Genomic DNA, 16,571 nt, shown 5'->3' on the forward strand with positions numbered 1-16,571 from the left:
ATTGATATTTTCATCTAAGTACTTGAGTACTTGCATGAACGAGGACCTGCTTTTGTAGTGACGTAACATGTACCGAGTGTAGTACTCAAAAGGTTGGTTCAAATCCAGTGGCACTAAACAGGCGTGACGATGACGATGGTGATGTTGATGATAAAAATAGTGATAACGATGATGATAGGAATGAGTGCAATTACCATTACAGAGCTGATGATGGCGGTGATATTAATCATGATCCTCGTGATGGTGGTGATGACTATGATGATGATGATGGAGGTGATGATGACGATGACGTTGATGATGACGTTGACCCACCTAGCACTCCATTTAAAATTATCTCTTCTTTTCTCGCTTCCTCTTCGATTATCTCCCTCAATAAATCATCTTGCATGACCTTTCTGTTCGTTTTATTGTTCTTTGTTTTCAAGTAGTAGCAATTGTTTGTTAACATTATTAATGCATTTGTTTTCTGTTATTATTTTCGTTTTTGTTACTAATACTGCTACTTCTATCTACTATTACGGTTACTGCTACTGCTTCTGTTACTACTACTACTACTACTACTACTACTACTACTACTACTACTACTACTACTACTACTACTACTACTCTAGAATATTATGGAAAAAAAATCAAACTCTAAAGTAAGTCTTTCCTCTAAATCACTCATTATTATCCGCTTGATTACATCTCTCAGGACCTCACTGTAATCCTGATAATGATAATAAAGTAGTGATGATAATAATGATGTAGTTGGTGGTGTTTGTGATGATGATGGTGATGACGGTGATGTAAGTTTATCATATGGCGTCTAGAACGACATTACGTTCAAAAAATTCATGACACGAGTATAAATTTGATTAAGATGACATAACGTAACGAACTTGAATGAAATCATTTTAATTCTAATGATAATGGTGAAAGTGTTCAGGTTCACTACAGAAACTATTGTTCAGAATAAGTTCAATGATGAAATTTTTACTGATACAATTTGGATGACAGGACTTGATAAATTTTCAAAATTTTATTCTGGTCAGCCCTGTTACTAAATGAAATTTCGCTTCGGTTTGTTTCGAAACATCATTCAGTTAGTAAATTTTTTAACAGCATAATAACAAACGCAGTTATGAAAAAACTACAAACCAACCAATCAACCAACCAACCAATCATTCAATCAACCAACCAACCATTCAACCAATCATTTAATCAACCAATCGACCAACAAACCAACCAATCATTCAATCAACCAACCAACTGACTATTCAACCAATCATCTAATCAACCAATCGACCAACTAACCAACCAACCAAACATCCAACCATCCAATCTACCGACCGCCGACCAACCATCAAACCAACCAACCAACCAACCAACCAACCAACCGACCAACCAACCATTTAACCAACCTCTGCGATATCTTCAAAAATAGTCGACAGAGCCTTCTCATTAAACTTGAATTCGATGAGGTAGGAGCCGTACTCCTCACAAGTCTTCTTGTGGCATGTCATCAGACCCAGAAACACACCACCCAGTGACCAGAAATCTGACGCCGTGTCGTGACTACTATTTCTTACTACAATCTCCGGGGCGGCGAATGTCAGGCAGCCTGAGAATTCAGGAATGGGACTATGGACTTTTGAAAATTTGGAATTGGGACTATGAAGTTTCGAAATCTAATTTGTAGTCTAGAATGAAACTGAAATGAGATTAATTATTAGGAAAATGGCAAAAAGATGAAAGAAAGATAAAATGAAAAAAGGTAATGATAAGAAGGGTTTAACGTATGAAAACGTCGATTATGTAAAGTTTAAAACTTTATTTCAATTCCGATAAAATGTTTCAAAAAGTCATTTTTAATGGAGTCATTCCATATATGAATAATTTCATTTCATCAATTTTCATTTTGTTAATTTTTTTTATGAATCTCAACAAAAAAAACAAACAGACAACCAGTTTTTCCTCTTGTTCTTCTTCTGATATCTTTCTCAACGATTTCAGAGCAAATATCGACTACGTAAACATTATGGTGCTCATCTAACATAAAGTTTGATGGCCTCACACATCTGTGGGAGTTTGATTTTAGGTCATTTTGTACATTCATCACATTGTTTATTCATCCATTCATCTGTCCGTTTGATTAGTCGATTAACCGTGTGTTTCTCAAGTTTTTCAGTTCATTTTTTCATTCATTCATTCATTTATCCGCTTATCCATTTATTCAATTATTGAGTCAGTCACATTTAGCTAGACAATCCAGTTATTTTGTCGGTTAGTTTGTCGGTCGGTCAGTCAGTTTGGTCATTGGTGTACTTTTTCTACTCTTTCCTCTTTTAACTTTTACGTTTAATCATTTTTTCTCATCATCCAATCAATTGTTCATCCGTTATTTACGCGTACATTTATTCTTGTTTTCATTTCATTAATTTATTAATTTCACGGCTTAATTTATTAATTTCACAGCTTAATTTATTAATTTCACAGCTTAATTTATTCGAATCAAATTAATACAATCGTGCGTACGTTCCTTCGAACCTGTGGACGACATTCTTCGATGCCAGATACTGGAAGATCTTGATGGACTGACCCAACCAACATTTTATTGACTAATTAAATTATTTTAAAAATTCAATTTAGTTTAACTTGCTTTTAAAATATGAAAACAAATATTTTTGTAAAATTATTTTAACTATTTGCCAGTAAAATCAATAAGAAAGCCTGTGATTTTGCGTGCGAAACACGAGGATCTTCAATGCATTTGAAACTTATCATGGCAAGAGCAGTACCGGGCATTTTATCCATTACACCATAAACGACCAATTAAAACTCAACCTCCTCGCTGATTGGTTCCTTAGATTTGTTATGTATATTCATGAGGTCTTCAAAGTTGCCCTTGTCAAAGTATGGCAACATTTGGTAGAAGAAGAAAGAGGTTATCTACATTCAAAATTGAAAAAAATGTATAAAATTTGTTGCTGAACAATGAAACAATTTATTTATATTTAAATTGTTAATTAATTATTATCTATTTTTTAATTTTAACTAATTAATTAATCACCGATTCCTCCCAGTGTACGAATAAGCAGAGGGGTGTAACAACGTTAACCGTGTTCACACGTAAGTGATCAGTTAGGTATTTCATCTGGTTTGGATTAAAAAAAAATGGAGTTTTTTCTGAAAGATTAGTTTTCAAACTGATGTTTATCACATTAAATTTATTTCATTAACAAATTAAGTGATTTTTATTAATGGATTTTAAATGGTTGTTTTTGTTTAGTTGATTTCCAACGATTGATTTTAAATAATTGATTTTATTAAATTGATTTTAATTTAATCAACTGTAAACCTCTTCAAATATTTCTTGTGCTTTATCATTGTTCAGACATTCGATCTTATAGTAAAATGTATTAATGAATAATTTATTTAATTAATACCTACAATTTGTATAAAATTAATTTATGACGCATTATCCATTGAAAACCGACGTAACACAAATTAATTCATAAAATTTCTAAATAACCTAATATTAAATTTAAATAATTTTTTATTATTTTAATAATAAGTAAATAATAAATAAAATATTAAATTATTAAAATTAGCAGAATAAATGTTTTTTTCAGGAATCACCTCCTTTAGACAGAAGACCTTTTTCGTATCCTTCTCCATCACATGTAAGGTCCTCCCTTGGACTCCAACACCCAATTCGCGAATTATCTGTTTTTTAAGAATTATTTTATGTATACATGCATATATATAGATATTATATGGATGTGTGTATTATGTTTGCACATGCGTATGTTTATTTATAGGCTATATAGTCCAAGAGAGCTGCACAGAATCTAATGAGATTTTCATAGTTTCAATCAATCAATTTATAAAGCGCTATTTCCGCTTGTTAAAATATGTTTAACAGCGCTCCTCAATGAATTTAGCAAACAGATGGGTATTGAGATCCGCTCTGAACTACGTAAGTGATGGAGAAGGAGGTAGAGGGTTCCAGAGAAAATGGCCAAGATAGCAAATGCAGATTTAGCAAAAGAGTGTTTAACACGAGTTAAGAAAAAGTTAGAACAGGAAGACGATGGTAAACCCAGACGTTCAATTAAAATATTTGAACATTGGAAATAATTTAGATTGAGATTTAAATCATAGCACATATATGAGAATGGTTACTGTGGGCTTAGGTGGAAACCACACCCAAGTTTTGTGACAGGCCAAAAACTAAATAAGTAGCTTTTATATTGAAAAGGGTTGTCACTGTTTTGAAAACTAACCCTGTTGTTGTTTACAATTATGCAAATTATTAAAATGACGTCATTGCATTGTTTTTCACATACTTGTAGCCGGTTTTAACCGGCTTTGAACCAGCTTTCTCGTCAAAATGTATATAATAACTATATATAAATCCTATAGAATTAATATGGTAGCATGAATTGATTAAAGTTTCGAGAGATTTCGAGTTTGAAAACTGACTTTCTTAAACTTTTTGATATAAAGGTTTTTGGATACGGGGATGGAACGTGGGCATGCTCCCAACTTGCTCTGTCCTCGTGTTGGTTTGGTAGGGGGTGGGGAGAAATTGATGCTAGATTTTAATACGGAAAAATTGATTGTAAATTTTGTGATTAATAGGTTTTAAATGTTAATTAGTGTTCAGATGTTAGTAAAGAGTTGTCCATTTCATTTTTATTTAATTTAATGACCCAGCATTTAAAAAAGCGTCTATTAATTCTAAGGCGTTATGGAATCTGCCGATCAGCTTGTCTGTCTATATTATAATAATTATTTTAATTTTCTATATATTATCATTTAAATATAATCTAATTATAATCATTTTATAATTCTACTTTAAAATATAACTAGCTTGATAATATCGGATAATTATTGAGGAATACTTATTAACTATTCGTTTTTTAGGTAGTCTAATTAAATATATAAATTAACGGAAAATGAGATAATCGCGTGAGTAGAACTTGTACAATTGAATAGAAATAGAGCAATGAAATTCAGTATTAGAATTTATGATTTAATTGAGATATATTACGATTTAAAATTCGTACCTCAAATTTCTCCATTGCTATAGAAACAAAATAAACATAGTTTATTATCGAAGTTTAAATTTTTTATAAAAAAAGAAATAAAATTAATAATAACAAATTAATTATGTTTTTAAAATTATTGAAATACTTTCAAATAAAATTATTAATTATAAAGAAATACTTAAATAGGTTTTTCAACGAAATTGTCTTTTCTATTTCACAATTTAAAAAACTGACGAAATTGTTCTTTTTGTTGACGTAAAAACTGTGGTTGCCTATCGAATCTAAATTAAATTTCTCAAAATCAGAATTTTTGTCCAATTTTATAATGAATTTATAAATTTTAAATCTATTTATGAAATAAATTACGTTGAGTTTTGGTTCTAGATACGAAAACTGACTTATAATTTGATTAATATATTTGCAAATAAAATTATATTTGCCAAATACATTAAATATCTTTATATATTTTCTTTAACTATATTCATTTTGGAAATCCATTTTTGGCAAGAAGTTTTTGTATAAGTTCTGACAGTCAGAAAAAAATTCAGTTACGTTGCATCGTAGAAACTAAACGAAATGTACAATATGCGTACATACAAAATAACTTTTAAACATTTTTATAAATAAATAATTAGTCGAAAGTTTTTAAGAAAATGTCAGTTTTAGTGAATCTTTTATATATTTTGATCATTTTCTCAACTTTTGATAAACTAAATGATTTCTGTTGCATCATTTTAGGCCTGTTAATCTTGAAAAATTTTTATATTTTATAACTTTTGTAAACTAAACTTTTTTAATCTCGTTTAAAACTGTTGTTGATTATACGTTATTTTTTTAAAATATTCATCCAAATTATGATGTAACAAGTTATTCAACATTGATTGGCATATTTGTTGAAATATTTTTTTGCTAATCAAACTGATAAACGTAAATAATATATTGTGACAAGATTTTAACTGGTCTTAAAAATGTTTTCCGCTTTTTTATGAATATTTAAGAGCCTATTTCGAAAGTTAGATGAAAAAATTTGCAAGTTAGTTCGTGACTACTTCAATGAACAAGGTGACGTAAAGCAAATGATCCTAACAAATAGGAGTTGCAACTTAATGTGACGTCATGCCAACCTTCAGAGAAAAATAACTTTTAATCTACATGCATGCGATATTGATGAGGTATCATCATATATGCCGCTTTCCTATTTGTCATCTCCATACTCTATCACGTGATTTTTCGGGCATTGCTTTTTTCGTTTTTTATCCTCCATCCACACATGAATAAACATTACATTGGAGAGGCAAGCGAACTTTTCAATGAAGTTCCACCTTAATCTTTCCATCCTGCCAAGCAACAGTTCAACTGAGTCGCACAATATTTTCAAGTTTTCAAAATCAATGCTCGAAAAATAAGCTCTATGAATGAAACGTGCTGTTAACAAGTGTTGCATCGTTCCCTGGTTCGAAAGCAAAGGCTGGAGGTAGGCCGACAGAGCCTAATATGAAGTTGCACATGTGCATTTGTGTGTCTTGTGTGGTTTGTGTTGGCTGTGCCATCTCATGATTTATAACCTATAGAACAAAGTTGAATTTATTCATTTTAAATTTCTCTTTTTTTACAAACTAAGTTTTATTATGTAGAAAACCAAATTATTTTTTAATCTTCTAAAATGGTAAAAGCTAAATTTAACTTTAGTCATTTTTGTTACATAGTTTTCAATTAATTTAAGTCTCAATTACCTCAAACAAACCAAAGAGCTCATCAATCAATCACCTGTTGTATATAAACACGGATTCACACACACGCACGCACGAACACACACACACAAACACGCACACGTACACGTACACACATACAAACACACATACACACAAAGAGTACAACGCACTTCACAAACTTTATCGTAACCAATCGAACTGAAATTCTGATCCCTACTTACCATTTATTTCGTTGTTTAATTTTCAAATATGTTGTTTTTGACGAATTCACACTATAGTTACGCTGAATTGTCTGAATTCTTAAAATTTATAGCTGGTGGATGATATTTTAAATAAAGCACTTAGTCAGTTGTTTTTAGCGAGTTTAATGAATTAAACAAACATTAATAATAAAATACAAATAAATCTTTCATAAGTGTTATTATTATTATCTTTAATATGTTAGATTTTGATTTGAATCTACTGAAAAGTAGCTCGCATTCGTTACTTGTGTTGTGAGCGAGAACAACAACAAAAAAACAACAACAACAAAGACAACAAAAACAACAACAAAAAAACAACAACAACTTATGATTCTTCAATCAGAAAATTGCGATAACAGTTTATGACTTTGCTGCCGTTATGTTCGCTCATTCAAAAATGCAACAACGACTACAACAACATCAACAACAAAATCAACAACAACATCAGCCACTTCGGCAACTACATCAAAAACATATCCAGCGACATGAACAACAACATCAATTACACCAACAACTACTACAATCATGACATGAAAAACAGCAACAGCATCATCAACAACAACGACAACTCCATCTTCCAGAACATTCATCAACATCAACAATAAAATCAACACTTACATTAACGACGTCTGCATGTACATCAACAACTACATAAATTATTACGTTCGAAACATCAACAATAACAACGACAAATCAAGACCGGCCAAATATTTATCAATCAAATTAGAAAAACATTTACTGAAAAAATTATTTATACAAAAATCATCCAAATAAACAAAAACTATTAACTTTGACAATACTGAAAGGGAACAAAGGACAGCCTCCAATCTTTTAGTAATTTGTGTTACGAGAGCTTTTTGTATTCATCAGATATACAGTAACAATATCATACGTCAGAAAATTTTTCAAAATAATTTTAAACTTCCCAAACTAAGATGATGACTTGAATTTAGAGGTAGAACATTTCAACAGATGACAATTCACCATACACAAAATCTATGCATTTAATGTGCTGCGTTGTTGATTCTCTGTCCCTTTCTGTATCTTTCTGTTTGCCTGTCTGTCTATCTTTTTGTCTGTCTTTTTGTCTGTCTTTTTGCCTGTCTTTTTGTCTGTCTGTCTGTCAGTCTTTTTGTCTGTCTGTCTGTCTGTTAGTTTATCCGTTGATATATTCATCTGTCAATCCATGTCTGTTTGTATATCAAAATAACAAATCAAAATACAAATATATTAACAAACTTTTCATAAATGCATGAATAAATTAATTGTATTCAATAAATATATATATATATATATATATATATATATATATATATATATATATAAATATTTTTACAATATTCTATAAATTCTACCGAATGTTTGGCGTTAATATGTTTGTAGTTCGTTATTCGACAAGTCTTGAACTACCTTCTTTTTAACTTCTAATTCTCGAGAGAGATGGAGCAGTCGCTGCTCGCGATCTTGTTCGATTGTTAGATTACGTCGGTTGGTCGCAGAACTTCGAGTAAATGTTGGTAATAGACCATAATTTTGTTTGTAGTTCATAGACCATGTTTGTAGTTCGTTACGAACTACAAACATATTAACGCCAAACATTCGGTAGAATTTATAGAATATTGTAAAAGTTATGGTCTATTACCAACATATATAAATATATATATATATACATTTACATACATACGTATATACAATTTATGTGTTCAGGTAAACTCAAGCATACCCAGAAATATGCAGAGATGCTTGCATGAAGAGATACTGAAACGCAAAAAAAAATGCATCTGTATATACTTATTCATACATTCACACACACACACTACACACACACACACACAAACACACAAACACACGTGAAAAATAAACGGACATACCCATACAAAAATATTAACACATAAAGTTTATATATAAATATATATATTTATATAGTATTGTATGAATTCGACCGAACTGTTGGCATTAATCAATTTAAAGTTTTTCATGTCAATTCTCCTTATTAGAATTTTCTGGAAATTGAATTTTTCGAAAATAGAATTATCATCCAAGTTCATTATGGAAATTTAATGAAATTTTTGCTATCCAAAATCATCATGTAGATAAGGCTTTATTTCGATTTTTCATAAATCATCTTCAGTGCAGGTCTGGTTTAAAGAAACTATATAAAGCAAACTTGCAATTCACTGAAGATGATTTATGAAAAATCGAAAAAAGGCCTTATCTGCATGATGAATTTGGTTAACAACAGTTTCATTAAATTTTCATAATGAACTTGGATGATAATTCTATTTTCAACAAAATGAATTTCTAGAAAATTTTAATAAGGAAAAATGAAAAGACAAACTTTAAATCGATTAATGCCAAAAGTTCAGTAAAATTCATTTAATACAGCATAAAATATGGTCTCCTTCCAACATATATATAATATATATATATATATATATATTATGTTTGTATATATATATATATATATATATATATATATATATATATATATATATATATATATATTATGTATATATTAAGTGTAAGAAAAAGTAAGTGTGTGTGTGCGCGCGCGTGTGTGTGCGTGCGTGTGTGTGGTGTTCACAGACAAATTGAATTTTGTATCATTGTAATGTACACACGAGTGTGGCCATAAAGATAAATAGAAACAAAGAAAAAAACGAAAGAGAAAAGAGAGAAAAGAAAATAGTGGATAGAAATTGCTTTCGAAAAAAATTTTTGCCTCTCATATAAAAATTAAGCATCAAAATTATACAACATAACAACAACTCGCCCAAAATGAAAAATTGTTACATAGTATTTATACAACTTAAAATAACATTAATAATAACGATAACGTATCAATGTTGATACTTGATATAAGCTATATAATTGTGAGAAAAAAATTAATGACAAATTAAGAGCATTTACATAATACGAACATGAAGAAAACAAAAATATGGGTGGTGATGATGATGATGATGATGGTGGTGATGATGATGATAAGGATGATGGTGATGATAAGGATGACGATGATGAGAACGACGATGACGAAACATGTAAAACGCTGAAGACGTCAGCGAGGAAGAATGCATTAAATGTGTATGAATAATTTGCAACATGCGTCATATGCATGCAAATCTCGATGTTTTCGTGAAGAAAAACTTTACGAGAAAAATTACATTTCAAAAAAAGTAATTTATAATGTATGTACGTGAACATATACACAGAGTATACGAAAATATACACATGTATTTGTGTATGTGGGTATGAATATATGTATGTACGTGTGTGTTGTGTGTGTGTGCGCGTGTGTGTGTGTGGATGGGTGGATGTGTGTTGCGTGTGTGTAATCTGTGTATGAACGTACGTATGTCGGTGGTAGTTTTTGTTTGAAAATAATCAAAATTGAATGAAAATTTATCGTTTCAATACCCTCAAGATAGTTTCTTGAGAGTAGCCATTGTTGTTGTTGTTGATGTTGATGTTGTTGTTGAGGTTGTTGTTATTGTATAAGATGTTTTGAGTGACGTTAATGCAATTGGATTCATCGTTTCTTCCAAATGTTGTTAGTTTAACTTGTTGTGGTTGCAGCTGTTGTTGTTGTTGTTGATGATTTTGCAGTTGCAGTTGTTGTTGTTTAAGTTGAAATTGAAGTTGTTGTTGTTGATTCTGAAGTTGCTGCTGTTGATGATAATTTGTTGGCAACATTTGTCTGTAATTGGCGTTAATAGCTTTCGGTTGGCCCGGTTTAATGGCTGGGTACTGGCTTCCGAGAACGAATCTCGCGCGATTCGACAACGGGTAGTTGTTGAAGTTGTTGCACGCCGACGACGGCGATATCAAAATTGTGGTCGTGTTGTGGAGTTTTGTAGTCGCTGGTGTAGTTGCGTTGTTGTTGTTGTTGTTTAGTTTTGTTGTCGGCGTCAATGAAGACAGAGACGAGGCACTAATTGAGTTGTGGTGGGCGTTGTTGTTGTCATTCATGATGTTGTTGTTGTTGATCATTTTTTTGTTGTAGCTATTGTTGTTGTTGTTGTTGTTGTTGAGACTGTTGACGTTGTTGAAGTTGGTGTTGACGAGTGGTGGTGGCGTGATGGTTTCGGTCTTGTGGCCTTGTTGTCAGAATGTGATTGGTTGGTTCATGAGTTGGTTGTGATAGGGAAAAAAGAATTTTTTTATTTATTTTTATTATTGATTAATTTTTTGTGCCAATTTTTTATGTTGATTTTTTAATGTCAATTTTTTCATGTAAATTAGTTAAGTTGGTGAAAAAAATAGATCGTTTTGGGAAAATAAATAAGTGGATGAATGGATGGATGGACGGACGGACGGACGGACGGACGGACGGACGGACGAATGAATAGATGGATGAATGGATGAATTGTATGTAAATAAATAAATAAAATAATAAAAGAGTAATTGAATGAAAGAGAATGAGTGAGAAATTGAATTGTATGTCGATCAACTCATTTGTTTGGTCAGTTTTTTTACTTCCATTTAGTAATTTTTCAGTTTGTTCATTTACTGTTAAAGAGAGTATTGAGATTAATCGAAGATATAATTAAAGCAGCTGGACGGATAACGAGACTTTCTTAACGTTCCTTATATGTAGAAGGCTAATGAAGACCATGGAATGTGTATAGAAGGACTGGTTTGTATGTATGTTTGCAACATTTTGTATGTAGACCTTGTGTGTTTGTATGTATGCGAGATTTTGTATGTAGGCATCATGTGTTTGTATGTATGCAACATTTTGTATGTAGACATTGTGTGTTTGTATGTAGACATTGTGTGTTTGTATGTATGCAACATTTTGTGTGTAGGCATCATGTGTTTGTATGTATGCAACATTTTGTATGTAGACATTGTGTGTTTGTATGTATGCAAAATTTTGGATGTAGACGTTTTGTATGCAACATTTTGTATGTATACATTGTGTGTTTGTATATATACCATACTATATGTATAAACAATATGAATGTTTGTGTGTGTGTATTGTTTTTAGACAGCATAACATATGGTTTAATCTGATCCAACGGACTTTATATCTTTCTATGTAAGGCAGAATCTTATAAATGAGAAGGTTTGTGTTAATGAACCATGCATATAACAAATATCTCATCAACTGTTGTATATATATCACATGTATTGAAGTTAAAAAATGATGTTTGTGTGTTGTTGTTGTCGCTTTTGCTGTTGTTGCTGCTACTGCTGCTGCTGCTGTTGTTGTTGTTGTTGTTGTTGTTGTTGTTATGTGTTAGATTTCATGTGCTGCCTTATCAATCTCTTCTACATAATCTTTTTCTACAAATCTAGTACCACACAAACAGCAATGATATAGACGAAAAAAAACAATCACACATACACAAACACGCATAAGAAAGCATGTATATAAATTCACACACAAAATGCAAGCATATATACACGCACAAAATGTATTCAACCTGCACACACACACACACACATACAAACATACATTCTCACTAGCATACACATACACACAAACGTACATTCTAAACTTACATACACTCACCTTCCTACAGAGCCGATACTTACGCACCTATATTTTTTTCTTTATTTTGCAGCACTGACATACGCAAAACCGCTTGCTTATCATCCCGTATTTAAACCTGCCTGCCACAAAAACTGTACAATCCACACCACACCACACGACGTGCACACGCATTATGTATGCACGCGCAAGCACCGCATCATCGTACGCGCGTGGCTCATGATAGTCTTCTTTGAGTTTCGGATCGTCAGTATTCAAACCAGGCCATAGCGACATGCACGAGACATAGCACTTCTACTGACTAAGCTAACTCGCTGACCGATATAAACACACAAAATGTATACATACACACGCACACAAACACTCACATACACACACACACACGCATGCTGACAAGATGTTAAAATGTAATTTGATTTCAAAACAGATTATTATTATTCTTTTTTTATTATTATTATTATTGTTGTTGTTTTTATTATTATTATTATTAAAAATTTTCAACTAACAAATGTTTCGCTGCAAGCTTCCTCGATTCAAAAATTGTTGCTGCTGCTGATGTTGATGAAGATTATGATGATGATGACGATGGTGATGCTGTTGTAGGGGATGATAATGATCGGTGTAATCGTCATCCAGGTTTTTATTATTTTGTAAAGTTTTTATATTATTATTATTTATAATATTATTCATATTATGGTAAGGATCATCACTAGCACCTCCACTATCGACGTCAGAAAAGATACTCTCGTCTTCAGGGCAGCGCAAAGATGACGTCATCTGCTTTGACGATGACGATTATGATGATGACGATTATGATGATGACGATTATGATGACGATTACGATGATGATGTCGATGATTATGGTGGTGATGGTGATGGTGGTGATGGGGGAGTGAAAGTGAAAGTGAAAATAATAGAAATGTTGATGGTAATGAAGATGGCAATACAAGAAATTTTGATGATGAGGATGATAATTATGACGATGATGACGATGATGATAGTGATGTAACTAACGATAATGATTGACGTAATGATTAAGGTAATGACTACAAAAATCTGTAAAGAGGTAAAGTATATAATGATGATGATGGTGTGATGACGCGACGATGATGATGATGAAAAAAAAACAAAAATGTTGATGAAGATAATGATGAAGATGATGATGAATAGGATAGTGAAGATGATTAGATAAGGAAAATAAGGAAAACTTGACTCAGTTAAAAAAAATTATTTCACACTTATAAAAAAATAATTATCAATTAAAATAACGCATTACCTCGTTGAGAGCGCAAGTACCGCCACCGCTGTGTGCAGCATCAGTGGCTGTTGTAGTTGCTGCAATTGACGTTGCGGTGGTCGGTATGAAAACTGATGATGGCGTTGTTGTGGTCGTTGTAGCAGCGATTGCAGTGAAAGTGATGGCGTTGATGGTGGTGTATGGCAAGTTCAGCCGTGGATTCACGTACGTGTTGCTAATCTGGTAGTAGAAAAATCGTTATAAGTGGTCGTTGGTTGGTTAGTTTGTTTGTTTGCTACGTAGAAGTTTGTTATAAAAAGGTATAAAATTTGTTATAAAGAGACTAGTTCGTTCGTTGTGTGGAGGTTTCTTGTTGCAAATCAAATTAGTTTAACTGATGATTTTTGTGTCATTTTTTTATTTTGATCGTTATCTTTCTATTGAAATGAGTAAACATGCAAGTAAAATATTTGTTGTATTTTTGTATTGTTGTAATTGTTTTTATAGCCATCAGTGACATCATCTCAACCGCAAGTACCAAAATCACCAGAGTTCTATTTTTTATTTCTGATTAATTGAAAACTGCAAAAAAAACAAATGCTACAAAGAAATTATTCCTTGGACCTCTTTCAATATTAACTTTACACTTTTTTAGATTTACAATTTGTGCGCATTGTTAAAAAATATTTAATTTGAATAAGGTGGACTTCTATGTGCCCCTCCTACTGGCACCACCTCTCACCCACGCTTTCCACATCCATCTTCCAATCAACTCCGATTCGTGCATCACTTTTTTTATTCCTTCACTCATCATTTCCTCCTCCAAACATTCCAACCTTCCATCAAAATCCTACGCACTTCTCAAGAAGGTCAAACTGTTCAAATTCCGAATAATGAAGTCTTAAAAAATATTTGAATCCATCCAAAAATTTATACCAGTTGTTCAGTGTTTTCCACATCAATTTAACCCTATTTTATTCTTGTGGAGAATGCAAAAGCCCAACTTTTTGACTACGTTTTAAAAAGCTTTCCTGTTTTCCTCAATATTAATCCTAAATTTTAAATAATTCCCCAAAAATAACATTATAAACAATTCAAACGAATTACCATATAGAAACTTAAAAGTATGAAGCATAACGTCTCGATGATCGATCGCTGGACAAACTGGCGAGTTACTAACACAACACAGGCACAGTAGAGTGCACACGCATTATATGCATGTTTAATAGCTTCAACCGGCATAAAACCTTTGCTTAAAATTTTCAGTCGGGTCAGAGGTCAAATGATTTTGAGAGATGTCAAGTTGCATTTGTGAGGGGTGGGTGGAGAAGGCATGCGTGAATATATGAATATGAAATATTGTTAGGAAGATGTCGGCTTCAGTGTTTAGGAAATGTTTGTTTATATTTACTCTAACACTTGTTTGAATCAGCCAGTGGAATCTTATCTGAGTTGGAAATTTGTTTGAAGTTAAAAATATAGGTGGAAATGAAGAAAAGAATGAAGTAGGAGAAAAAATAAAGAAATAAGAGTAAAAAAAGATAAACAGGCAAAAAGGAGGAGTAAACAAAACGAATGAAATATTGTTGCGTGGATCTCATACGGAGATTTAATTGGTGCCATGAAGAATCACTTCACATTAGTTAGATGTCTCACCTTTGTGCAATCCATACGTCTCTGTCTGATTCTTTACTGGCTGTCTGTGTTTGTTTGTTTGTTTGTTTGTATGTGTCCGTGTTTGTTCGTATGTTTGTATTTATTTTTGCATGGTTGTTTATTTGTTTGTATTTGTTAGCATGTAAGTTGACATGATTGTTTGTTCATTTGATCTTGTTTCATGTGTGTCTGTCAATTATATGGATCTCCGTATACATAGATAATTTTTATATATTATATAAATATATATTAGCCTAATTACAAATTACAGTGCGGATGTATTTAAAAATAGGTATGCGTATTTCAAAGTTTACTTGTACTTACATGGGTACGTGTGTACTTGAACTGCGTACGTGCAAACGTACGTGAACTCACTCGACACTGCTTGATTTGATTTGCATGTCTGTCTGTTTGGATGGAATATGTTCGTCTATGGATCTGGCATATATTCATTCAAGATAAGTCACATTACACACATTTAGTGTACGATATATAGAAAATCCATACATGGTATAAGTACATATATAATATAACACATAATATATTATATGTTATAATTTCTATATATATGATAGGAAAAAATGGTCTTGCAGACAAGTGAATAATGTTCCTTATACATGCTGCTCCAAATAACTTGATGTTATAATTTATATATCCAATTATTTATTTATTTATTTAATTATTAAATCATGAGTTTGTTAAAATATTGCTTGCTATGATTTATAAAACAAGTATGGATTGATAGCGATTTATCAAAATTTATTTAAAACTTACAAAACACAAATTCATTGAAATGAAATCTCAGCACAAATAATTATTTCTTCTTATTTAAAATAATTATAAATAATAATATTATTGATATTATTATTAATTATTTTTTATTATTTCTTAATATCTTATTATTCTTTTCTTAATTATATTTATTATTATGTTATTGTTATTATTACTATTATCAATGTTAATGCATTTGAAATTACATTTTTATACATCTTGGAGTAGGAACTGAAAGGCTAATAACGAGCCGTCAGTCATTTGAATTATTAAATTTTTGTTTTTCTGTAACTTTTGTCTTTCTTTTATTCACTCACTCATTCACTCACTCACTCATTCACTCACACACTCACTCATTCGTTCATTCACTCACTCATTCGTTCATTCATTTATTCGTTCATCTTTTATTTTCTTTATTCACAC

At 31.5% G+C, this 16,571-nt stretch overlaps 3 protein-coding genes across 3 annotated transcripts in view; all 3 read right to left on the reverse strand.

Annotated features, from left to right (window-relative positions):
* HELRODRAFT_165681 (hypothetical protein) overlaps positions 1-2,907 on the reverse strand; it is a gene marked incomplete at both ends in the record, with an annotated part of 5,982 nt that extends 3,075 nt beyond the window's left edge. Inside the window, 6 exons of the mRNA XM_009032206.1 lie at positions 47-113; positions 313-395; positions 1,450-1,630; positions 1,948-2,060; positions 2,530-2,600; positions 2,827-2,907. Of these exons, the coding sequence (XP_009030454.1) occupies positions 47-113; positions 313-395; positions 1,450-1,630; positions 1,948-2,060; positions 2,530-2,600; positions 2,827-2,907 (596 nt within the window). The remainder of the gene's footprint in view (positions 1-46; positions 114-312; positions 396-1,449; positions 1,631-1,947; positions 2,061-2,529; positions 2,601-2,826) is intronic.
* A 421-nt stretch (positions 2,908-3,328) lies between these two features.
* HELRODRAFT_165682 (hypothetical protein) lies at positions 3,329-6,586 on the reverse strand (the record flags this gene model as incomplete). The annotated part of the gene is made up of 5 exons (XM_009032207.1): positions 3,329-3,385; positions 3,622-3,708; position 4,269; positions 4,468-4,536; positions 6,459-6,586. 5 exons carry the CDS (start codon positions 6,584-6,586, stop codon positions 3,329-3,331), a joined length of 342 nt encoding a protein of 113 aa, XP_009030455.1.
* A 3,803-nt stretch (positions 6,587-10,389) lies between these two features.
* HELRODRAFT_165683 (hypothetical protein) lies at positions 10,390-15,778 on the reverse strand (the record flags this gene model as incomplete). The annotated part of the gene is made up of 7 exons (XM_009032208.1): positions 10,390-11,084; positions 13,201-13,261; positions 13,499-13,540; positions 13,761-13,961; positions 14,829-14,968; positions 15,378-15,421; positions 15,753-15,778. The coding sequence occupies 7 exons, from the start codon at positions 15,776-15,778 to the stop codon at positions 10,390-10,392; spliced, it is 1,209 nt and encodes a 402-aa protein (XP_009030456.1).
* Between the last annotated feature and the right edge of the window lie 793 nt (positions 15,779-16,571).

This window comes from Helobdella robusta (genome assembly GCF_000326865.2).
Source record: "Helobdella robusta unplaced genomic scaffold HELROscaffold_8, whole genome shotgun sequence".
NCBI lineage: Eukaryota > Metazoa > Annelida > Clitellata > Rhynchobdellida > Glossiphoniidae > Helobdella > Helobdella robusta.